This window comes from Neoarius graeffei, chromosome 19 (assembly GCF_027579695.1).
Source record: "Neoarius graeffei isolate fNeoGra1 chromosome 19, fNeoGra1.pri, whole genome shotgun sequence".
Taxonomy (NCBI): Eukaryota; Metazoa; Chordata; class Actinopteri; order Siluriformes; family Ariidae; genus Neoarius; species Neoarius graeffei.
The window spans coordinates 57,286,074-57,311,715 of NC_083587.1; the positions used below are offsets into that span (position 1 = coordinate 57,286,074).

A 25,642-nucleotide genomic window follows, 5' to 3' on the forward strand; every position below is an offset into this window, starting at 1 on the left:
TCGTCCTCGGTTGGTTCAGCAACACGCTCCACCATTTTGTTTTTCTCTACTCACAGTATATTAGCTGATATTCTAGTAGTAGAGTAGCCAATCAGAGCACGCGATTGCTGATATCCAGTGAATATGGATAGAATAATCCTGATTATTAGATCATTAACTACACACTTAGTGTTAGGTTTTTTTAGTAACAGAAATGGTCAAATTCTGTCCGCATTTACAAGCACCTTTTCTAGTCGCTGCTGTGGTACCCTCAAGAATGCCATCCTTTGTACCTTTTATATGGATATTTCATCTGGATACAGTATACTCTTCCTTTAAACTGACTGAAGCCACACAAATGGACTGTGTCAGTTTTTAAAGTCAAGATTGAAGGTATACTACATGCATCTTTCAAGGGAAAGGTACATACCCTTGAGGGTATCACCCCAGCGATAATGAAAAATGCAGATTGGTACCCTTTTTTCTCAGAGTGAATACAAATCAATCTCAGTTATATCAGTTCTGTATGTGATTAAAAAATATTCTCTAATAATTTGTATGCCGGGCGGCACGGTGGTGTAGTGGTTAGCGCTGTTGCCTCACAGCAAGAAGGTCCGGGTTCGAGCCCCGTGGCCGGCGAGGGCTTTTCTGTGCGGAGTTTGCATGTTCTCCCCGTGTCCGCATGGGTTTCCTCCGGGTGCTCCGGTTTCCCCCACAGTCCAAAGACGTGCAGGTTAGGTTAACTGGTGACTCTAAATTGACCGTAGGTGTGAATGTGAGTGTGAATGGTTGTCTGTGTCTATGTGTCAGCCCTGTGATGACCTGGCGACTTGTCCAGGGTGTACCCCACCTTTCGCCCGTAGTCAGCTGGGATAGGCTCCAGCTTGCCTGCGACCCTGTAGAACAGGATAAAGTGGCTAGAGATAATGAGATGAGATGAGAATTTGTATGCCTAACTAATTGGGTCAATATAGTAAACTTTTTAAACAATTTCAACATTATCTAAACATTATATTTTGGGTTGTAAGATTATAACATCTTGGAATTGTTTGAGGTTTTAGAAAAAAATTGTGAACTAAAGGTACATTTTCCTTCTTTCCATTTTCCATTTATTATACATAACGTATATATCCATGTACATATCTATGTCGCAAAAGACTAACTTGAAGCAAGGTGCTTGGAGGAAAAGGCTAATTTGCTCGCTTGGACTAAAAAAAAAGCCCCCCCCCCCCTTTTTTTGGGCCATGAATAGCTATTGTGTTCCTAAAGTAGGTCTAGATTCACGTGATCTGGGAAACACACACCTTTTTAGAAATTACAAGTGTATCTCTGGATCATTTCATCCAAGTCTCAACTGAATAACAGAATAAAACACCAATATCAGTGTTATATAACACATTTTGAATTTCAGTATTTATTTTAACCTTGTCACAAGAAGGGAAGTGTAGAGAGTGTTAGGAGAAAGAAGTTCAGTAATCTTTTATTAATATAACAATTTGATATTAATTTCCCTGGCCATAAAGAAAAAAATCTTTTGAATCCAGACTTGCTCTGAAGACTCTCCTGGGATATTTAGTATTTTGTGTGTGTGTGTGTGTGTGTGTGTGTGTGTGTGTGTGTGTGTGTGTGTGTGTAATTCCATGGAAGAGACACTGTCTTTTTTTTTGTAATCACAGGCACCGATTGTTTATTCATCTGGCCCAGTGGACCGACGCTGATTAATACTTTTGTGGGCACCAACTTGACACTTAGTGTTTCATATAGCGGAGTCACTGAGCCTCTAGTGACATGGCTGAACGGGACACTGATTCTCGCCACGTGGACCATTGGCCTCAGCACTCCTCCTGACATTGCCCCGGCATACAGGAATGTCTTATCCATGGATCAGACTGGATCCCTGGTCTTCCAGAATGTTCCAGCCAGCTTCAATGGCACATACATGGCGCAAATGACAAAGCCAGGGGCTCATGGGGCCTCAGTGAACTTTACACTCTTGGTATACAGTGAGTAGAAATCTTAAAGTCATGTTTGGCATGTCATTGGTTGAGACACAGTGGGGCTGTTTGGGTAATAAGGTGTAGCACTGGCTAAGGATTAGGTTCTGTCATTTAGTACCAGGCTTGTAGTACTCGAGTCCGACTCATGCTCTAATTTTAAGGACTCGTGACTCGACTTGGACCTGAGCACTGATGCCTCGGACTTGGACTCAGACTCATGCATTAACTGCATTCGGACTCGTAAACTGGAGACGAGGACTCGGATTTTTTTTCTTTATTTTTTGGAACGTCATAATAATTTGACATAAGATATTTATAGCTACATAAATTTTGTACTAATTTTGTGCAAGAGTGTCACACCTGCGCGCCTTGGCCCGTGCATCAGATAGACTCTCGGGCGTGCTCCGGAGAGCGCGCACGCCAAGCGGACTCTCATGCGTGCCGCAAACGACTTGCACCTGCACAGGATTAAGGCACAATCAGCGCTCCTGTATAAAAACTGTGAGAACACACTTACTTTGCAAAGTATTGAGTTGCGTTGCTGACACATTACCGAGCCTTATTTCATTGTTTGGTTCCCTGATCCCTGATTTCCTGTTTCTCATCTTTGATTCTGCCGAGTCTACGATAGCCTGTTTGTGCGTCACTCAAACTATTGCCTGTTTCACCGTTTTACAATTTTTCCTGCTGTTCTGTATTGTTTACCTGTCTTCACTTGTACAACCCCAATTCCAAAAAAGCTGGGACACTGTGTAAAACATAAGTAAAACCAGAATGTGAATATTTGCGAATCATGGAAACCCTATATTTCATTGAAAATAGTACAAAGACAACATATCAAATGTTGAAACTGAGAAATTTTATTGTTTTTTGAAAAATATTTGTTCATTTTGAATTTGATGTCAGCAACACGTTTCATAAAAGTTGGGACGGGGCAACAAAAGACTAAAAAAGTTGTGTAATGCTAAAAAAAACTAATTTGGTTAATTGGCAACAGGTCAGTAACATGATTGGGTATAAAAAGAGCATCCCAGAAAGGCGGAGTCTCTCAGAAGTAAAGATGGGGAGGGGTTCACTGCTCTGTGAAAGACTGCATGGGCAAACAGTGCAACAATTTAAGAATAACGTTCCTCAATGTAAAATTGCAAAGAATTTGAGGATCACATCATCTATGGTACATAATATCATTAAAAGATTCAGAGAATCTGGGGAAATCTCTGTATGCAAGAGACAAGGCTGAAAACTGACATTGGATGCCTGTGATCTTCAGGCCCTCAGGAGACACTGCATTAAAAGCAAACACGTGTCTGTAGTGGAAATCAGTGTATGAGCTCAGGAACACTTCAGAAAACCATCGTCTGTGAAAACACTTAATTACTACATCCACAAATGCAAGTTAAAACCAGATATAAACAATATCCAGAAACACCGCCACCTTCTCTGGGCCCGAGCTCTTTTACGATGGACTGAAGCAAAGTGGAAAATTGTCCCAAGGTCTGATGAATCAAAAGTAGAAATTCTTTTTAGAAATCATGGACACCACATCCTCCAGGCTAAAGGGGAGAGGGACCTTCTGGCTTGTTATCAGTGTGCAGTTCAAAAGCCAGCATTTGATATGTTGTCTTTGTACTATTTTCAATGAAATATAGGGTTTCCATGATTTGCAAATTTTTGTGTTCTGTTTTTATTTTCAGTTCACACAGCATCCCAACTTTTTTGGAATTAGGGTTGTATTAATAAACATACCTTCTGCGCTTACATCCAGGGTGTCCGCGGAGTCTAAAAAAGTCTAAAATTACACATTTTCAATTTTAGGCCTAAAAAAGTCTAAAATACAGAGATATTTTGCACTGTTGGTCTAAAATCTCATTTGGGTAATTTAAGACCTAGGTTACGTGCAGAATTATTCTGCACGTAGAAAATCTTCCTGGAAGTTCCTTTCAGCACCTAGATGTCACCCGGGATTGGTTGGCATCTCGGTGCTGAAAGGAACTTCCGGGAAGATTTTCTAGTTTCGGCTGTGTTGCCAGATTGGGCGGTTTTAAGTGCGTTTTGGCGGGTTTTGAACATATTTTGGGCTGGAAAACGTCAGCAGTATCTGGCAACACTGCCGGCGGAAAGATTTCCTGGTTCCGGTTTACAGCGCTGACTCAGTTCGTGCAATTGCTGGTGTTGCGTAGGCTACCGTGTAAGCTCTGTCAATTTCAGCGACAAATTAAAAATGGAAGCGGACGAATTGGTTCCTAAAAGAACTAGTAAGGGGTCAGTCATCTGGCATTTTTTGGATATCGCGAGGAGGACGTGGAACAGCAGACGCCAGTTTGTAAAGTGTGCAAAAAAACCTGTCATCACGAAAGGCAGCAGCACTACAAATATATTCCATCACCTGAAAACTCACCCGTATGAAGAGTTACAGTATGAAGAGTCTCTTAAACTCCGAACTACTTGCCCACGAGCTAAAACCCCCCACGAGCTAAACAAATGACCATAGCGGCCTCGTTCTCCAAAGCCCCCCATATGAGAAAACGAGTCAGAGATGGAGAGCTATAACGGATGCAATCACTAACTTCATTGCCAATGACATGATCCCAGTTAGTATAGTGGAAAAACCAGGCTTCCAAAAATTACTTAACACACTCGATCCCAAATATGAGTTGCCTGATCGCAGAAATTTTACAGAGAAGGCAATACCGGAATTATACACATCTGAGAGGCAGAGCCAGAAAACATTCAATTCAAAAGTGTGCAAAGAGAAAAATTATGTTTTGCAGATCTCTCTCTTCTCTCCCTCAATCTCTCTCTATTGTGAATGTTCCAGTGGTTCTCAGTAGTCAGGCTAATAGCTTGGAGATCTATTTTTTTTTAAATAATTTAATGAATGAGCACTTTTCTTATTTAGGCTAAATGTCTTTCTCAGTGTTGAGCTTGCACTTTATTGGTTTGAGCTCAGAGCAGCTCTGTATTGTATTGCCCCTTTGTTGCAATTTTCAAGATTGTTTTTGCAGTTTGTGCCACATCTTTGTTGAATAAAAATAGTCTTATTTCAATTCAATTGTGATTAATCACCAACATGAAAATTTAAAATGTGTTGTTGAAAACCACCTGTAAAGTTAACCAAGAATGTTATTTAATCTGCAGGGATTGTAGTGAAAACAGTAAAGACTAAAAGTTAGATTTCATGGGGTCCTTTAGAGGAGATTTAAATATATCGAGATATATATTGTATATCGTGAAATGGAGAAAATGTACTGGGATATTCATTTTTTCCCATATTGCACAGCCCTATTGTCACTGTTTGTAGCAAAATGGGCAAATGCAAGTTTAACGACTGCTGGCTTGAACGCAATGATTTCATAGACTGGTTAAAACGTGTACCAAACAATCCGTTTGAGGCGTACGGCACATTGTGCAAAAGAACACTCAAACTCAGCACCCTGGGTGTAAAGGCACCGGAATCGCACGCGAAAGCGGAGAACCACCAGGCTGCCCATAAAAGTCTGCAACATTCGCATGCCATCACTCAATTTTGTTCACCGTTGTCAGGTCCAAGCACATCTCGAGACAGTGCATCAGCTAACTCCGTGCAAACTGTAACGTTACAACACGCAAACCGTACAGAATCGAATGCCTCATCCTCAAGTGATTTGCGGGATGTCTTTGGCTCCACTGCAACTTAGTTCCTCATTAATGCAAGAGTGCACCCTAGGGATGTAATGAGTTCATTGGTGAATGATAATAAATTTTGTTATTTCGAAAGTAATTCAGGCTCTCTCAATTTTCTTTATTTTTTTTGTGCGGCATAAGTCTTAAATTTAACCTGTTATGGTCTTAAAAAGGTCTTAAAAAGTCTTAAATTGAACTTGTTCAAGCCTGCAGAAACCCTGTACATCCGTCTCCCAACCATCTCTGACAGAATACTTCACACTCCCTGACAAAGAGAATTCACATTCACCTGTTCATACATCATGTTCAGGAACAAACTAATGTTAATGGCACTGAAACAGCAACCGTCAAATGGTGCGGTTGGAGTCTTGTTCTCGGACTCAACTTGAAATTTTTTTTAATGACTTGGACTTGAACACTGAGGACTCGAGACTGGACTCAGACTTGAGGTTTAATGACTTGACTACAACACTGTTCAGTACAAATCCATACATCATCCATAGTTTTACAGTTATGCATCATGGGTGGACAAATTGTTAGCCTGAATTTCGTACCAAGCTGATTACGTATCTAGGCTGTCACTTTTTCCATGAACAGTTGCTTGGAGGACCATTAGGTTCATCAGGCAGCATTTTGTTTACTTAATTTGACCACCAAGTAACAGAATAAAAAATAAAAAAACTAAAAACTTTTGCAGAAGAAAGCTTTTAGTTAGAAATGTTTGTTATACGTAACTTTTCATTGATTCATATAATTCTCAGTGCCACAAAGCAAAGAATCTCTGTTCAAACCGTCTTGGGTTTTATTTGCAACATAAGGACAACATGCTGCACTGAAAAGCATAAAAGCAAAACATTCGTTCCATTGCTCTTTCGTTGCTTGATCTCAATCAGCAGGGTAGTGCTTTTTAAGAATTAAATGCTGACTTGGTGTAATTCCCATTGTATTGCGTTTCACTTTCATCAGTGCACTGCAGTAGTGCCACACAGTAATGCATTTCCTGTCCAAATCCCAGCCCTAAGCTGTACTTCGAAGAGTGATTTTCTTCTCCCAACCCAAACCAATTCAATTCACATTGTTCCAATTCAATGCTGTGGTACATGGTACTTTCACATCGACTTCCTGTTTACCGACTGAATGTATTTACAAAACATACAGCGTGGATTTACAAAATTTTTGTAACACTTTTCTCAGCAACTACAAATCACAACTGCTTGATATTTGGTACCAAGCTTCAGCTTGGGGTTCTATACCGTGTGTACCGTTTTCAGGTCTGTCGCACATCGACTTCCTGTTTACCGACTGAATCTATTTACAAAATACATAGGGTGGATTTTGACGCTATTTCAAGAAGCAAAATGCTATTTCAAAATGACCGTTTACCAGGATGCTATTTGAAATCCCTGGGGAGAGACACTGCTCTTTACTTACTTGTTTCAGGGTTCATTATTTGTTGAAGTCACCATTCATAATAAGTGTCCTATTCCTTTGATTGCTTGCATTCTGATATAAGCGAGAGCGGGGCGATACGTAAGTGAGCAGTAACTCACAGTAGATCATGTTTTCCATCCTGTGTCTCAATGCACATAATTGAGTGCATAAATTTGCTTTAGTTGCTTATATAGTTGATATATTTGACTTTATCTGGTGGGTTAGCTAATAATAATAATTTGATTTAGTCCACCTCTGTGTATACTCCTATTCATCTGGAAATATCTTCTCTTCGCAGACCTCATCACAGATGTTTCTGTGGTTGTAGCCTCACAAGACGCTGTAGAGGGAGGAGCGCCGTTCACTCTGTCTTACAGCTCGATGCAAGGACCTGTCAAGGCTTCAACGTGGTACTTTAAAGGCTTGGAGATGATAAATAGCACTCGGTACCTGATAACTCAGAAGAGTCTGACCATAAATCAGCCAAACCGTAATGACACAGGGCTCTACAGTGTGATGCTCACAAATCCTTACAGTAACGTGACACAGAGCAAGAACATCACAGTGCTGTGTAAGTTTTTATTTATTTTTATTTTATTTAACTTTTGGAGGAGGGATTGCGAGTTGGCCAAGTGGTTAGTGTGTCCATCTCTCAACTGGAAGATCTTAAGTTCTACTAGTGGTTGGGTCATACCAAAGATTATCTCAAAAATGGTACCTACTGCCATCTGGTGAGGCATGCCGCAATACAGATGTGAGTAGGGAGTCAACCTCTTGTGGTAACAAGAGGACCAGCCCCCCACTATAACCCTAGCTATGTATGAGGGTACGGTACTTCAAAAAATTCTCAGCCTCACCCAGAAAGAAAGAAAGGAGGAAAGATTGTTCTTGCATTATTTTTCAACATAGTTTCCTTTCACTTCAGTGCACTTGGTCCACCGATGTTCAAGCTTTGCTATCCCTTCATGGAAGAAGGTCACATCTTGAGCCTCCAGATTCTCCTCACCAGCATGGATGACTTCATTATCACTCTGAAAATGACGACCACGCAAGTGGGATTTCAGTTTGGGAAACAGATAGAAGTCAGAAGGTGCCAGGTTGGGTGAGTAAGGTGCATGGGGCAACAATTCAAAGCCACATCTGGCTGATTCTGCCACTGCCAGCTGTGCTGTGTGGATGGGCGCATTGTCCTGGAGCAACAACACGCCAGCTTGAAGCTTTCCTCTCCTTTCATCTTTGATTGCTTCTTCATTTGAGTTTTTGTGGACAATGATACTTAACAGTTATTCCACAAAATTGAGTCGTACATGAGGTGCATTACTGCCACTGACTGGGCTGGAGTGTGGAACAAGAGCTATCAGAGGGGAAAAACTATATTCTTTTAGCTATTTCTGTTTCTTTTCAATACTTGATAACAAAGCCACCATTTTGTTTTTCTCTATTCATGGTACATGAACTGATATCCTAGGAGTAGAGTAGCCAATCAGAGTGCATGATTGCTCATATCCAGTGAATGTGGATAGAATAAAAGGCTTTATAGCGGAGCACCATACCTAAGAAAAAATGGTAAACCCATCGAGTTGATTTTTTGTGGTTTGTCCGTGTACGTGTACCACCAGTCATACACACCGCCTAATGAATGAATGAATGAATGAACCCTTTATTATCACTGTACCAGTGAAATTGACCATCAACCTGTCCTTACATACATACACATAATTGACAGAGGGGGAGTAGACAGGACAGGAAGACAGGGAAAAAAAGAAAATTACAGAGTAACATGAGGAAAGGAGAGGAGAAAAAAGCAACCCCCACCCTATGCTCCTTGAGGAGTACAGTGTTGGAACATTAAAAAAACCTCAGCACATAAGCACAAAAAAAAAACACAAGTACACATTACAACATGAAAACATGGGACTTGAGGGGGGTAAGGGGGTGAAGGGGGGGGCGATCAGGGGTGGGGGTAAGGGGGGGAGGGGAGGAGGTAGAGGTAACCCAGCGTAAGCAAGCAGCCGTCTGCTCCTGCAGCCATGAGGGCGCTGGTCACGCACCCGCTTGTCACACTGGGGGTGAAAGCGGCGATCGTGGGAAGTGGGGGAAGGAATACGAGAGAGTCTAACAGCAGTGTTCTCCAGGGGAATTGTTGTCCCAGCAACGGCCTTGGCCAAGGCCAGTGCTGGCTAGGGAGCCGAAATAGATAAGATTGGAATTTGTTTGGTCTTAGCGAGCAGACGCATTCTTTTGCACGCCTACGCTGTATGTCTACTATGTCCATCTTGGTCTCCAAAATGGTCTAATTTCCATTGCAAAGCCGAAAGCTTCTCCATGATGTTATCCACATTGCAGTTCAAGTTCTGTGGTCAGTGTTAGTAATTACCAGTCATACACACCGCCTAGTGGCTAGTGTTAGTAATTACCAGTCATACACACCGCCTAGTGGTCAGTGTTAGTAATTACCAGTCATACACACCGCCTAGTGGCCAGTGCTAGCCAGTAAAGAAATAAAACAAAAGAGACTGGCTATGATATAAGAAAATTCTACAACCCAGAAACAGATGGGAGCTCCGATTTTAGGCAGTGCCTAATTCTATATATTAGTATACAGTTATGCCTCAAAATGGGAGTTGTGCCCTTTGTTTCTGAATGAGGCCAAGAATTTCTTGAAGTACCCTCATAATAGGTGAGAGGCCAAAGCCTGTAGAAATGGAGATTGACGTCACCCAATGCACCTTAAATGCCTGGTTGGTACTTGAACGCAAGACTGCCTGGGAAGACCAAGTCCTGGCACGGGAGGGACTTTGACTTTTGAGAGGAGGAAATGCACTAAAATTTGAAAAAGTAGTGAGGAACGTGGCCTATTTGAGAAGAGCCTCAGTTAAATACACAGTTCAAATCAGGACCATATTGTTTCTATCCTCAAGTTTGGCATTCAATCTTTCTGCCTCGTCTGCACCCCGAGTCTCTTCACAGTGAAGCTAAACTACATGGAAAATAAGTCCACTCTTTTTTTTTTCTGTGGAATCCTGTTGTCAATTTTTATAGCTAGCGGTATGTGATACAGTGCCAGATCCCACATCAGCAAGTCTGTTTGCAATACTTCAGATGTTTTGAGGCAAGCATATGAAGATGCAGGCATGTCGTTTGCACAATACTAACCTGCCGTAAGCCTTCCTTTCTTCTTAGCTTCATAGATCCAGAACAAATTTCAGGCACCAAACATATCTTTGTTTACTGATATATCTGGTTTAAAAAAATAGTGTAAATGTCATATTTGGCTGACCTAAAATTAGCATGATTCTGTGGGAAATTAATAGATTTACTCTTTTAGATTAATTAATCCATGTTAAAGTTAAATGTTTCTCAGTTATAATCTCCCTCAAGCTTTCCAACACCATATCTTGACCATCATTAACTCGTAGTCATATACAGAGCGGTGGTTACAATTATCGACACCTTAACGATTTTTTGGCCATTGCAAAAGTAGAAAAGACTTTCAATACGTAAATTGTGCATGAATAGTTACGCAAACTTCCACTGGAAAAAAATGAGTTGTTTCCCGATTACTTAGCGTATCAGATCACATGACACTGTTCCACAATTATTGACACCTTTGTCCACAGTTATCGACACCGTTCCACAATTATCGACATCCAGATGATTATTTATTTAAAAAAATAATTGGTATGTGGTCTTAATTTAACAAAACAGTTTTTATTTAAAATATGTTTTACACAGACTTACATTTAGTACAAAATATATTTTATATAAATATATGAATGTCAATGCTTATGTAAATAAGGAAGTAATTCTAATGTTTGTAAACAAATGATCTGATAATGTTTAACCTGCGTCAGAAAAGCTTTTTGTTCCACTTTCTACCCACTTTCAAAGTATTTTTGTAGATCATATTTTGTTAATCAGGGGCGGCACGGTGGTGTAGTGGTTAGCGCTGTCGCCTCACAGCAAGAAGGTCCTGGGTTCGAACCCCGGGTCCGGTGAGGGCCTTTCTGTGTGGAGTTTGCATGTTCTCCCCGTGTCCGCGTGGGTTTCCTCTGGGTGCTCCGGTTTCCCCCACAGTCCAAAGACATGCAGGTTAACTGGTGACTCTAAATTGACCGTAGGTGTGAATGTGAGTGTGAATGGTTGTCTGTGTCTATGTGTCAGCCCTGTGATGACCTGGCGACTTGTCCAGGGTGTACCCCGCCTTTCGCCCGTAGTCAGCTGGGATAGGCTCCAGCTTGCCTGCGACCCTGTAGAAGGATAAAGCGGCTAGAGATGATGAGATGAGATATTTTGTTAATCATTCATTGTTATTTGTATTAATTTCTAGTTTTGTAGTTTACCAATAAATGTCAACAGGGAATTGACATTGTAACCACATGAACATCCAGGTCAAAAGTCGCATGCCATTCCTCGAACCAAAACTTTATATTTTTACATCTAAAAATATAAAATGTCTACTGATATTGTAATATGTGGTAGATATTTACAACAAACTAGAAAAAAAATATTTTCTGAATGGAATAGAAAAATCTGAATATTTCAAGCATGTAATTTTTTATACGCTAGGAATTTAATTCTGGTCTAATTCTATTTACTGCAATCGGATTCCAAATACTCTATAAACATTCCATTCTGTTATGAATCAGAAAAAAAAATATTATGAATCACAGCACTTTTAGTTTTTTTAAAGTACTTCATCTACTTCAACAATGTTACACAAAGATCGATCCGTAACGGTTGTAAATGTCACTTCATTCCACAGGGTGTCGATAATGGTGGACACCTGCGAAAGTGATCACTATTATCGACACCTCACGTGACTTCTCCAACGCGCGTTTAAATACAAAATGGCGACTGTCAAACAAAAGAGTAAGAAACAAAGTAGGTTTCGACAAGGAGATCATGAAATATCAGTGAATTTGAGAAGTAAAAACATGTCCATGATCTTTCCACCATGCTTACTTGCGACGATAACGTCCGGGTTTTCCTCAAATTGCTGATCGTGCTAAAAAAAATTCCATCTCAGGTAACAAGCTGTGTTATCAGACAACAAGATCAAAGGGCAAGGCGGGTCTTCCGGTTGATTAATTAACCAATAATAACTGTTGTAACAGAAACTCACCTTTGTAAAATTGTTTTTTAATTGGTAAATCTGAAAAGGTGTCGATAATTATGGACTGCCGATAATTGTAGCTGCCGCTCTATTAGTTAGTGTTCTTATTAGAACATTAGCCATTTTAAGAAACAACACGAATGCTACAACACATAAAGTCTGTTCTTGAATGTTGTTATTATTATTATTATTATTATAGTACATTCTTGATAACATTGTGACTGCTTGTGTCACTTTTAATACTGGCTAAACCAGCTGGCTGTGAACATGGCAATAAAATGATTGTGGAATAAAATAAAAATGTAAAAAGTGAGCTATATTAATTCTAACATTTAGCTAAAGGTCATTATCTGTTCAGTTTCACTCCTCTGTCAGGGTTTAGTGGCGTGTTTTGATTTATATACAGTATCTCGCTAATAGCAAATTGCTAACTGGCCTGTTAGCTAACTGGAACTTTAGCTAGCTAAAACTGAATATGCTAAATTAAACAGAATTATTTTTTCTAGTCACTTTTTGTGACAGTTTCTGTCAACTAATAAAAACTCTTGAGGTACTCTTTTAAAACGAATACATTTTTGAAAAAAATATTTTTTTTAAAGGACCAATTAGGCTTTGTTGTAGCACACCAAATGCTAGCAACTTCCTCTCATTAGCTAGCAAACGATGCTTTTTTTTCTTCTTCAAAAATAGCTAGTCCTTTCAAAATTTATTCATTTTGTTACCTCCACTCCTTTAAATGGGCCAGATTAGATGATATTAATGCTGAATTTATACTGTTAAAAGACTTTTCAACTCGTAAATAATAGCATTCATACGTAGCTAGCATTCTTACTAGAATTTTAGCCATACACATACAGTGGTGCTTGAAAGTTTGTGAACCCTTTAGAATTTTCTATATTTCTGCATAAATATGACCTAAAACATCAGCAGATTTTCACACAAGTCCTAAAAGTAGATAAAGAGAACCTAGTTAAACAAATGAGACAAAAATATTATACTTGGTCATTTATTTATTGAGGAAAATGATCCAATATTACATATTTGTGAGTGGCAAAAGTATGTGAACCTTTGCTTTCAGTATCTGGTGTGACCCCCTTGTGCAGCAATAACTGCAACTAAATGTTTCTGGTAACTGTTGATCAGTCCTGCACACCAGCTTGGATGAATTTTAGCCCATTCTTCCATACAGAACAGCTTCAACTCTGGGATGTTGGTGGGTTTCCTCACATGAACTGCTCGCTTCAGGTCCTTCCACAACATTTCAATTGGATTAAGGTCAGGATTTTGACTTGGCCATTCCAAAACATTAACTTTATTCTTCTTTTACCATTCTTTGAAAGAATGACTTGCGTGCTTAGGGTCATTGTCTTGCTGCCTGACCCACCTTCTCTTCAGATTCAGTTCATGGACAGATGTCCTGACATTTTCCTTTAGAATTCACTGGTATAATTCAGAATCCATTGTTCCATCAATGATGGCAAGCCGTCCTGGCCCAGATGCAGCAAAACAGGCCCAAACCATGATACTACCACCACCATGTTTCGCAGATGGGATAAGGTTCTTATGCTGGAATGCAATGTTTTCCTTTCTCCAAACTTAACGCTTCTCATTTAAACCAAAAAGTTCTATTTTGGTCTCATCCATCCACAAAACATTCCAATAGCCTTCTGGCTTGTCCACGTGATTTTTAGCAAACTGCAGATGAGCAGCAATGTTCTTTTTGGAGAGCAGTAGCTTTCTCCTTGCAACCCTGCCATGCACACCATTGTTGTTCAGTGTTCTCCTGATGGTGGACTCATGAACATTAATATTAGCCAATGTGAGAGAGACCTTCAGTTGCTTAGAAGTTACCCTGGGGTCCTTTGTGACCTCACCGACTATTACACGCCTTGCTCTTGGAGTGATCTTTGTTGGTCGACCACTCCTGGGGAGGGGAACAATGGTCTTGAATTTCCTCCATTTGTACACAATATGTCTGACTGTGGATTGGTGGAGTCCAAACTCTTTAGAGATGGTTTTGTAACCTTTTCCAGCCTGATGAGCATCAACAACAATTTTTCTGAGGTCCTCAGAAATCTCCTTTGTTCGTGCCATGATACACTTCCACAAACGTGTTGTGAAGATCAGACTTTGATAGATCCCTGTTCTTTAAATAAAACAGGGTGCCCACTCACACCTGATTGTCATCCCATTGATTGAAAACACCTGACTCTAATATCACCTTCAAATTAACTGCTAATCCTAGAGGTTCACATACTTTTGCCACTCACAGATATGTAATATTGGCTCATTTTCCTCAATAAATAAATGACCAAGTATAATATTTTTGTCTCATTTGTTTGACTGGGTTCTCTTTATCTATTTTTAGGACTTGTGTGAAAACCTGATGATGTTTTAGGTCATATTTATGCAGAAATATAGAAAATTCTAAAGGGTTCACAAACTTTCAAGCACCACTGTAAACATGTTAGTTATATTATTTCTAGCATTTAGCTAAAGGTTATATCTTTGACAGCACTCCTGTGTCAGGGTTTAGTGGAGTGTCTTGATTTGGTTTATGCTGGGTGCGATTTGCTGGGGGGGGGGGGGGATGGTGGGGATCATCCCCCCCTCTGGTTTTTATCTCTGCTGAAAAAAATTCCTCGGGGACAACCCCGTCAATAAAACAAACAAACAAACAAACAAAAAAAGCTGACATGACAAGCATGTTGTGACACAGTTTTCTATGGTCTACATTGCACTCACTTTCAAAATGACCCGAAGTGGCAGCTTTGATGTTCACGAACGTCCCCAGCAAATAAATACATTTTAGATAATAACAATATCTTTGCGTTCTATGCAGGGATGCAAACAGCGCGCCTTTTGGCGGATGCCGCCTTTTTCACGGCCGATTTTTTTTTTAGGGGGGACGTTGGAGTGTCTGATTATAATTTCAAAGTAAATTCTGTATTAAAATTACTAAATAAGCAAATCCGTTACAGTCCATGAAACAGGAAGTATAAGGATGAGAAAAAAGCAGTTTAAATCGTAAAGCTGCGCACAATGTGAACTGCGCCATCAGAGCAAACTGTTCATTTAGTATTCATGTATTTTAGTGATTTTCGAGTCACTGTCCATTTAATCCGGAGGGAGAGAAACATCACAGCAATGCGACAAGCAATGCGAACTTTGTTGTGTTAGTGTTCGTGTATTTAGTCAGAGAGATAGGAAGATGAATTTACTATCTCTGGTTTAGTGTTCGTTTTCATTTAGTGTTATTCATTTGATATCATCGGATGTTATTGAGCTGTTAGCCTATTCTTACCTTAATTTTGTGACATTTCATGATTAAAAAAAAAAACATCCCCCCTTCTGGTTTTTTGACAAATCGCACCCTGGGTTTATGTATCATAGTGTTTTGCTAATCAGTAGTTGTTAGCAGACTATTAGCTAGCTACATATTCAGGCTAAATAACACAAGATTTTTTTTTTTCCCCTTGTGGCTCTTTTTTGTGACCTGGTTTCAACAAACGCTTACTTGAGATCTTAAAAGGAATACATACTGTAGCAATGTGGCTGACATTATTGAGGACAGGTTAGCATGTCAGTGTTTGCTTTGTGACAACAAACCCTAGTGTCCTAGCCAGATTAGCTTTCTTTTTTGCCCAAAATAACTATTTCTTTCAACACGTATCCATTTTGTTGTCTCATTCCTTTAGATGGACCAGATCAGCCGGTTTTGGAGGTCAGTCCCACAAAAGCGACCTTTGTTTCTGGAGAGACTGTTTCTCTGTCATGCCGAGCTGAAGGTGAACCGCCTCCCTCGGCCTCATGGGTGTTTAAGGGACAGGTCCTGCCTACCTCCAGCGGCACACTGCAGCTCACCCATGTTCAGACGAGCCAGAGCGGCGTTTACAAGTGTGTTCTGGTTAACAGCAAGACCAACATGCGTCTTACAAGGAACATCACCGTAAACATCCAGGGTAGGACTTTAGAAATAGTTATACATTAGTGTGAAAGGACAGGATAAGTGCTTTTCTTATGACAAAATCTATTATATCACAACCTGCACACGTTACATTGAATACTAATATACACTACCGTTCAAAAGTTTGGGGTCGCCCAGACAATTTTGTGTTTTCCATGAAAAGTCACACTTTTATTTCCCACCATAAGTTGTAAAATGAATAGAAAATATAGTCAAGACATTTTTCTGGCCATTTTGAGCATTTAATCGACCCCACAAATGTGATGCTCCAGAAACTCAATCTGCTCAAAGGAAGGTCAGTTTTATAGCTTCTCTAAAGAGCTAAACTGTTTTCAGCTGTGCTAAAATGATTGTACAAGGGTTTTCTAATCATCCATTAGCCTTCTGAGGCAATGAGCAAACACATTGTACCATTAGAACACTGGAGTGATAGTTGCTGGAAATGGGCTTCTATACACCTATGTAGATATTGCACCAAAAACCAGACATTTGCAGCTAGAATAGTCATTTAGCACATTAGCAATGTATAGAGTGTATTTCTGATTAGTTTAAAGTGATCTTCATTGAAAAGAACAGTGCTTTTCTTTCAAAAATAAGGACATTTCAAAGTGACCCCAAACTTTTGAACGGTAGTGTATCTAAATACTAAATCCTGCACAAAGTACTGTACACTCAGTGGCCATTTTAATAGGAGCACCTGTACACCTGCTCATTCGTTCAGGCATCTAATCAGCCAATCATGTGGCAGCAGCACAGTGCACAAAATCATGCAGATATAGATCAAGAGCTTTGATTCATGTTCACATCAAACATCAGAATAAGGGAAAATTGTGATTTCAGTGACTTTGACTGTGGCATGGTTGTTGGTGCCAGACATTTTTTTTTTTCTCCTAGGATTTTCACACATATCAGTGTCTAAAGCAGTCTTATAGTACTCGAGTCCAACTCGTGCCCTAATTTTAAGGACTGATGACTCGGACTTGTGCATTAACTGCATTCGGACTCATAAATTGGAGACGAGGAATTCTTTATTTTTTGTAACATTCCATAATAATCTGGCACAATATATTTATATCGACATTAATTTTTGTACTAATTTCGTACAAGAGTGTCACACCTGTGCGCCTTGGCGCTTGCATCAGATAGCCTCTCGGGCGTGCTCCGGACAGCGCACGCACCAAGCGGACTCTCGTGCATGCCATAAACAACTTGCACCTGCACAGGATTAAGGCGCAATCAGCAGGCCTGTATAAAAACTGTGAAAACACACTTACTTTGCGAAGTATAGAGTTGCGTTGCTGACACATTACCGAGCCTTATTTCCTTGTTTGGTTTCCTGATTCCTGATTTCCTGTTTCTTGTCTTTGATTCTGCCAAGTCTACGATAGCCTGTTTGTGCCTTGCTCGTTTCACTGTTTTACGATTTTGCCTGCCGTTCTGGATTATTTACCTGTCTTCACTTGTATTAATCAACACATCTTCTGCACTTACATCCATCTCCCAACCGTCTCTGACAGAATACTTCACACTCCCTGACAAAGAGAAGCACATACGCCATGTTCAGGAACAAAGTAATGTTAATGGCACTAAAATAGTCACCGTCAAATGGTGCGGTTGGATCCTTGTTCTCGGACTCGATTCGGATCAATAGTGGACTCGACTCGGACTCGACTTGAAATTTTTTTTAATGACTTGAACTTGAACACTGGGGACTCGAGACTGGACTCAGACTCGAGGTTTAGTGACTCGACTACAACACTGGACTAAAGTTTACACTGAATGTTGAGAAACACAAAAAACATCCAGTGAGTGACAGTTTTGAAGCCGGACATGCCTGAGAATGGTCAAATAAGAAATGCCAGACTGATTCAAGCTGACAGGAAGGCTATGGTAACTCATACAGACACTCTTCTGGTGAGCAGAAAAGCATCTCAGGACACACATCATGTCAAACCTTGAGGCAGATGGGCGACAACAGTAGCCTGTACCCAGGTGACACTGGGTACAGGCTGATTGAAGATTGGAAAAAGACCAGGTGATGTTTTTCCAAACTTCAGCTATCCCACCCTGTTTTTCTGCTCTGATGTGCTGATGATAAAGGCATGTGTTATTGATGTAAACACTGAGTTATTTGGACTGGTTTTGTTGATGATTCAGCAAGTAATTTGAGAAAAATCTTGAAGCAGTGCTGCTGTTTGAGAAGATCTAAATCCTTCAGTTAAAATTGAAAAACTAAAGATACAAGGATTAGGATCGCCCAGTTTTTTTCATAGAAACTTTGTTAGTTTTTTTATTTTATGACTTCTGGATTATTGAGTCAAAACATTACAAAAACATTTTAGAGTCCAAACGTTTGTTTTCCAGCACAAAATTAAATGTTACAGAAAAAAAAAAGTTTGCATCTGAGCAGCATATTACATAAGAGAGTACTTTTCAGATTAAAAAAGAAAACATAATGAAAGCTACTGGGTTTTAGGGCAAAATGAAGAAGCGAGTGTGACAGTCAGAGTGTCCAGAAGAACTGGGACTGGTTCTGCCAGATGCTCAGTAAAACCTACAGCTCATTTCCGCATAAAACTGCACTCATTGCAGTGTATGTTTATGTAGGAAGTGACAGATGAATTAACCAATCAGATTTTGATTTATAGTGGGAGGGACCAAAAATGTATCGCCCTAGGCCTTCTCGAAGGTCAGTGCTAGCTTACCCGTGAGTCGGCGCAGTCAGCGCAACAGTGAAGTAAGATCGTTATGTTCCCAGCTATGGCAGAGGAGACTGACGTGGCTAGCTTAATAGTGTTGCCTTTTTCAAGGCTGGTTTTTGCGGAGAAACAATTTACGATACAAAAATGGAAGACCAACTCCAGCACTGGACCTAACAAAAAAGGGGAAAACTGTTGAAAGGCCTTTCAAAGTCGACAATTATCAGCGCTACTCATGGATGACTGGCTGTTTAAAAAAAAAAACTTAGGCCGTCTTGCTTTTTTTCAACGGACAAGTCATCCGCCTGGGTTTATGTTGGATTTGTTAGCCTAATTAACCTGACAAAGTCAGCCCACTATCATTAAAATTCAGCTACACATCTGCAAGCTATGGTGAGCTTAAAAACTATGTAACTTAGTTACTTTTAAAATAAACATCGACAACTCCATACAACAAATGACCTGGCACCCTGCTGCTAATCTCTTGCAAAATCCTTTGCCCTGTTGCTTTCTGATGTGTCTGGCTAAGTTTTGGCTGAGCTCAAGTCCCAGCTCTGATAGTAACGGTTCGCCACTGCAAATACCTGCCCTGTATAAAGCCTATAGATTTTATACCTCCCCCTTGTGGTATCTAAAAGCTATTCTTCCAGACGGCATTAAACAGAAGGCCAACTGAATGAATTGGAAAGAAAGCACACATACGAGGCATCTAATTTAAATATCGGCTAATTTTAATGTATCAGTGCCTCACGAACATGTTGATAAAATAACATGCGGATAAATAAATATATCAATGCAGTATTTCATGACGTCCCTAAAAGAGATGTAACAGAACCCGGGCCGTCATATCGTGTAGATTGCTGTCGAGTTTGACTTGTTTTAGTCATTATGCGCATTTCTTGATTCTGATTGGTCCGAAGGAGTTTTTCCATCCATAACTGCAGTTCTGGTAATAATTCTGTCTGTAATTCATATCAGTGTGCTTGTTCTAATGCTATCGTTTCTGTAGTTATAACGTATACAGGATTAAAATATACAGATTGAAAGGCACATTGTTTTTATCAAAGAAAAACAAATCACTAATATGGTGGTTTTCTGTGAGGAGACATTTGCTTAATATTTATGGAAGGAGTCTCCAGTGTCAGTGTTTTGTAACAGTAAGTGTCCTTTGGAGAAACGTCTGCTGATGAAGATGACATTCGTTTTTTGATCATCTTATTAACTTCAGGGAGAAAAAGGTTGGTAAGGAAGTTACTATATATGGCTGCTACAATGTACAGTCATGTGAAAAAGAAAGTACACCCCCTTTCAAGTCTAGGTTTTAAGTGTCAGGACATAATAAATCGTCTGGTCCTTACCAGGTCTTAAAATTAGGCAAATGTAACCTCAGATGACCAATAACACATGACATATTCACCCTGTCATGGTTTATTTAACACAAAGTAAGCCAAAAATGCAGTAGCAGTGTGTGAAAAATTAAGTACACCCTTACAGTTTCCATAGAACTTAAAGGCAATTAGCAGCCAGGTGTTGCTGATCAAATTAATTTGATTGATTGATCATCAGCCAGTGTGGCCACCTCTTAAAAAGCAGAAGTTTTGGCACTTTGCTGGTCTGGAGCACTCAGGTGTATGTTAATATAATGCCAAAGAGGAAAGACATCAGCAATGATCTTAAAGAAGCAATTGTTGCTGCATATCAGTCCAGGAAGGGTTATAAGGCCATTTCCAAACAATTTGAAATCCATCATTCTACTATTAGAAAGATTATTCAGAACTGGAAAACATTCAAAACAGTTGCCAATCTTCCCAGGAGTGGACGTCCCAGCAAATTTATTCCAAGGTCAGACTTGCTTTACACCTGAAGTTAGATTTGCATAATATTAGGACCCGGTAAGGATCAGATGATTTTTTTTTTTTTGTTATGTCTTGATTGGCAAAACCATGTAACTGGAAGAGGGTGAAGAAGGGTACTTTCTTTTTCACATGACTAAGTAATAACAAGAGCTCATTGTGTAGATGTTCCACAACATTAAATATAATAAATGAATAAAAATTATTAATGCAGTTAATAAAAGTTGTAATTGTTGACAAATTGCTGTGGTATAAGAGGAACTTTGGGACATGCTTTTTTATTATTTGTTGACCCAAATAAAATTGTAAAAAAAAAAAAAATAATAATAATATTCAATGGGTGTGTTTGATGCAGGCCTTAGCGGGTCAGCCATTGCCGGTATAGCTGCTGGAGTCCCATGCGTTATCCTTCTCCTGCTGCTCTTCACAAGCCTTATCCTCCTCTGTTACTACTGCTTTAAAAAGAAAGGTAAGGGGAATCACTACTCATCCAGCTTGCCATTTCAAATACAAACTAATGACTAATTAAGTCTTTACTCCTTGTATGTATCAGAAAAGCAAAATCCCAGATATCCTGTGACAAGAGCTGTGAAGAAAGTAAGTTCATAAAGTTCTTCCTTAAAGATCCTATTGTCAAAGAGAGCAAGGGAGAGAGAGCGCACACAATTTCCTGAGCTTATAAAGGACATGCTGGTGGAGAAAAAAAAATTAGCAACTGGAAAACAGCTCAAAAATACTCAAGGTCATTCCTTTATATACAGAGAGGATATTACACAGTTGCATCAAGATATGAAGTTTATCTTCGAATGGTGAATGTATAGTATATAATATATATTTTTCAACACAAGAAGATAAACTTCATATCTTTGCACCGCCGTGTAATGTTCTTTATATTACCTGGACACATCCACAAAAAAAAAAAAAAAAAAAAAAAAAAAAAAAAAATATATATATATATATATATATATATATATATATATATATATGCAAGTTAATCAAAAGAATTTTAATTCTGAACCGGTTCGCCATTTTGACAACGCACGTCTAGTCAGCAGGAAAACTCTGGGAGTGATGTCATCGGAGTGAAACATCATGACTTATTATACAGACAGGACACGTTTTCGATGGAATAAAAACATGTGTCATATTCCCTTCTAGCAGGTTTCATTCATTTGGTTTGATAGCATGCAATATTGTTAGTATATCACTTATCCTACATACTGTATATTACATCACTCTACCCAATGGAGAACGAGCATTGAATATGGTTTACGATATTGCATGGTTCCCTTAGCAAAAAGAAGTTTATTCAAGTGTACTATGAGTATACTTAGTTTTTACTAAAACTGAGGAAGTATACTTGAAGTTGACTTTTTATAAACTATATTTTATATACTTAAGAATAGTATAGTGAAGTATACTTGGCTTATACTGAAAAGTATAAACAAAAGTCTAAGACTAAGTACATTAATACTAAGACTTACACTTATACTTTAATACTAAAACTTATACTTTATACTTTAGTGTAATTTTTACGTTTTTCTGCCACAAAGTACTAATACTTAGTATATCTTGCTCCAAGTGCATAATAAGGTCAAGTCATTGACTCATGCTTAACGTTTAATTTATATATTAATATAATATAATGCTGGAGTTTAAAACTTTACAGTATATAGTATGTGTGCTCAATTGCATTATCTTTATGTACCTTAAAATCATACACAAAAACAGACAAACTTTTGACTTGACTTTATTGATCAAGAGACCATTATGTTTACATTTTTACATGCAAATGTACACTTTTTCCTTTCATTTTCTCCAGTAAGGAAGGACTTGATTTCATAGGTCTTTGTTTTTGAAATGTTTGAAAATATATCAAACTTGTTTTCAACATTCTGTCTTGTGATTTTGTAAATGCATCACACTCTTGTGTACATACAGTATGAGTACACTTTAAGAATACTTTAAGGAGTATACAGTATTTCCAGTATATAAATAGTATGCTACAAGTAATATGCCAAGCAAACTTAAAGTATAACAAGTAAACTAGTGAAATAACCATTGTTTATAACAGTATACTTAAAGTATACAATAATAAACTAAAAATAGGGACTCGAAGTATATAACTAGTACAATGGCAGTATATCGATAAGTGTACTTGTGGTATACTTTAAGCATACGCGAGGGATATACCAAGTACATTGATAGTAGATGAGTGTACTTGTTGTATACTTTAAAGTGTACTTTTGCAAACTTAAAATTAACTTTAAAGTATACTTTTATAAACTTGAAATGTTCCAATTTAGTCCGAAAAAGTATTAAATTTGTATACTTTCTAGTACACTAAAAGTACGTGGTCTATAGTATACTTGCTATACTTATACTGAAGCATACTGAATAAAATGAACTTTAAGTATACTACTTTTTGCTAAGGGTTGTCAAGACAACATGACGTCACACGTCAAAGACATAAAACTTCCACGCTAGCAAGTGACTGATAATTTGTTCATAAACATGGCTGCCAGGTTTGCTTCATTAAATACGGAAGATTTTGAGAGAATTTTGAAAGAGAAAGCTGCATTGAACACCCAAAAGGAATGTCTATGTATAATAATAATAATAGTAATAATAATAATATTGGCTGGCTTTTTTTTGTGGTATATCAGATATATTCCATTCAGCTACTCATCTTTGAGTCGTTCAGTATCATACTAGCTGAATGGAATATATCTGATATACCACTCAACGCCAGCTAATATTATTTAAATATGTCACTCAGATCCGCGATGTATTTCGGATGAAAAATGCGAGTTTTTCAACACAAGAAGATAAACTTCATATCTTCAAGCCAATGTGTGATTTTTCTTTTATTATATCGACACATTGACAAACAAAGTACGCAAATTTACCAAACAATTCATCAGTTTCATCATGAGTGACATATTGAGATTTATGTCCCAGTTTTGGTTCTCCATGTCCCAGATGGAGCTTGTATGAAAAATACAAGTGGTGAATTTCCCAGTAAAACACTCATATCCATATAATATATATATATATATTTGTGGTCTCATTTTTATAGGCTGTTATCAGTCAGCCTGATCGGACCAAACCTCACCACCTGCTGACCAACGGCCTTAAACAGCCTCCAGCCTACAATCACCATCATCAACAGGTGCTGAATTTCTCCTCAACCCGTTCTCTCATTTCACTTAGCTTGCTAACTGATAATGCACTCACAGTCCAATAGTTCTTTTTGATAGTTTGCTGATTTTGTAAGCTTTCAAATTGTTTTCAAACTCTCACTGTAAAATTCTGAAGAGTAGATATCTTACTGTGTTCATTTTTTATGTGGTTTTCAGGCTCCGAGTGAACGTTCAGGCTGCCTGCCCTTAGGGACTCCCCCTGTCAGAGTGGCCACTACGGTGTAATACACCCTCAACTCCATGGCCAATCATACGCTTCTGTGTCCTGAAGACATAAGAGCCCTGGGATTGCTCAGATCTACCTCACACACTATCTTCCTCCAAAGCTTTAATAATTTCCTACTTTATTAATTGTAATTTAGAGAAATTACCTTAAATGAGACCATGGATGTTGGCATAGCTCACTCCGGCCCTGTCTACTCCAGAAGGGAACGATCTAAAGTAGGCCACTTTGTGCAATAAATGTTGCAAGCTATATATAGAAGCTATATACACCCTAGGAATACCGACCTATTTGCCAGAGAGAATCCAAAACGGCGAAGAATTGACAGAGAAGTTGAACTGCTCATTAAGGCTTAATTCGTGCATAACTTCATTAATAATTGTAATTAAGCAAATCTGGGTAGAAGTTATATGCAGCCCAGGCAGATCTACCTTCCTGCCAAAAAGAATAAAAATCGGTGAAGAATTGAGAGAGAAGAAGCGATTTTTGTGAAATGTGGACGACGCTGAATGGACAAAACATGATGGCATAAACTCCTCACCTTTCGGCCGGATGAGCTAATAACTGTTTAAACGCAATGTGAATGATTTGATAAACACAAAAAGATGCCTAATATCACGGGCGATTGCTCTAAGACAACGAGGGAGGCTCAGCCTCCTCTAAAAATGACGAACATCGTGTAGGATGAACTGCGCTAGGCTTATGTTATAGCCGACCTTATAACATTGCTATTTCAGATCCAGAATCATAGAAATATATGTGCTCAACCCAACTACAGTGCGAAATCATTCCGTTATAACTTTCCCCAGTTTGCCTAATGTGTGCGTGAGTTTTCCCCCCTTGTGACAGCGCGATGCAGCGCAGCCTCAGTGGACTTCAGTGGCATTTGGGAGCTCTGTGCTTTTCAATCTCAAAATGCAAGACAATTATTGGACAAATACTGCGAAAACGCCCGCCCACGGAGTCCCACGGACTCCCAGCCTCAATGGACTTCAATGGCATTCGGGAGCTATGCGCTTTTCAATCTCAAAATGCAAGACGGCTATTGGACAAATACTGCGAAAATGCCCGCCCATGGACTCCGAGCCTCACAGTGGGAGGGACATGGCAGTTTCCGCGAGGAGACTGGTGATTGGTGAAAGCGGCCGGATATTTTCTTTGATTGACAGCTCGTTTCAACTATAGACAGGCAGCGGTGAATTTCAGTTCAGTCCCATGCGGATTCGCAAGTGCTGTGGTGTATTGTAAGAGATCAGCTTACATTTCGATTTCATTCATTGCATACGGTTTCTACCAGCTTTTTTAGTTTATATATATTTTCATTGTAAATAAAGTATAAATATAGTGTTGTTAAGTTTGCTATCTTAGTTCCAGAAATTTTGTTTAATTGAGTGACTGAACTTGAACTTGAGGGGGCTAGTCAGCTAGCAAGAAAGCTGCGCACGGATGCCAAGCATTGCTGATTTAATTTTGGCGAAGCCATTTGCCAGTCTTCCTTTCGAGAAAAAAAT

The 25,642-nt window shown here is 39.1% G+C and overlaps 1 protein-coding gene across 1 annotated transcript; it reads left to right on the plus strand.

Moving 5' to 3' along the window:
- The first annotated feature begins 441 nt into the window (after window positions 1-441).
- Window positions 442-25,316, plus strand: vsig10l (V-set and immunoglobulin domain containing 10 like). Its single transcript, XM_060900608.1, has 8 exons — window positions 442-451; window positions 1,656-1,982; window positions 7,369-7,641; window positions 15,885-16,148; window positions 21,061-21,174; window positions 21,259-21,302; window positions 23,785-23,877; window positions 24,065-25,316. Exons 1-8 carry the CDS (start codon window positions 442-444, stop codon window positions 24,131-24,133), a joined length of 1,194 nt encoding a protein of 397 aa, XP_060756591.1. The 3' UTR covers window positions 24,134-25,316.
- Window positions 25,317-25,642: the final 326 nt, after the last annotated feature.

Excerpts from the sequence above, each read along its gene's own strand:
- vsig10l (XM_060900608.1), top strand. Across the intron at positions 1,983-7,368 it reads CTTTACACTCTTGGTATACA|ACCTCATCACAGATGTTTCT; the intron begins GTGAGTAGAAAT and ends TTCTCTTCGCAG. Across the intron at positions 7,642-15,884 it reads CAAGAACATCACAGTGCTGT|ATGGACCAGATCAGCCGGTT; the intron begins GTAAGTTTTTAT and ends TCATTCCTTTAG.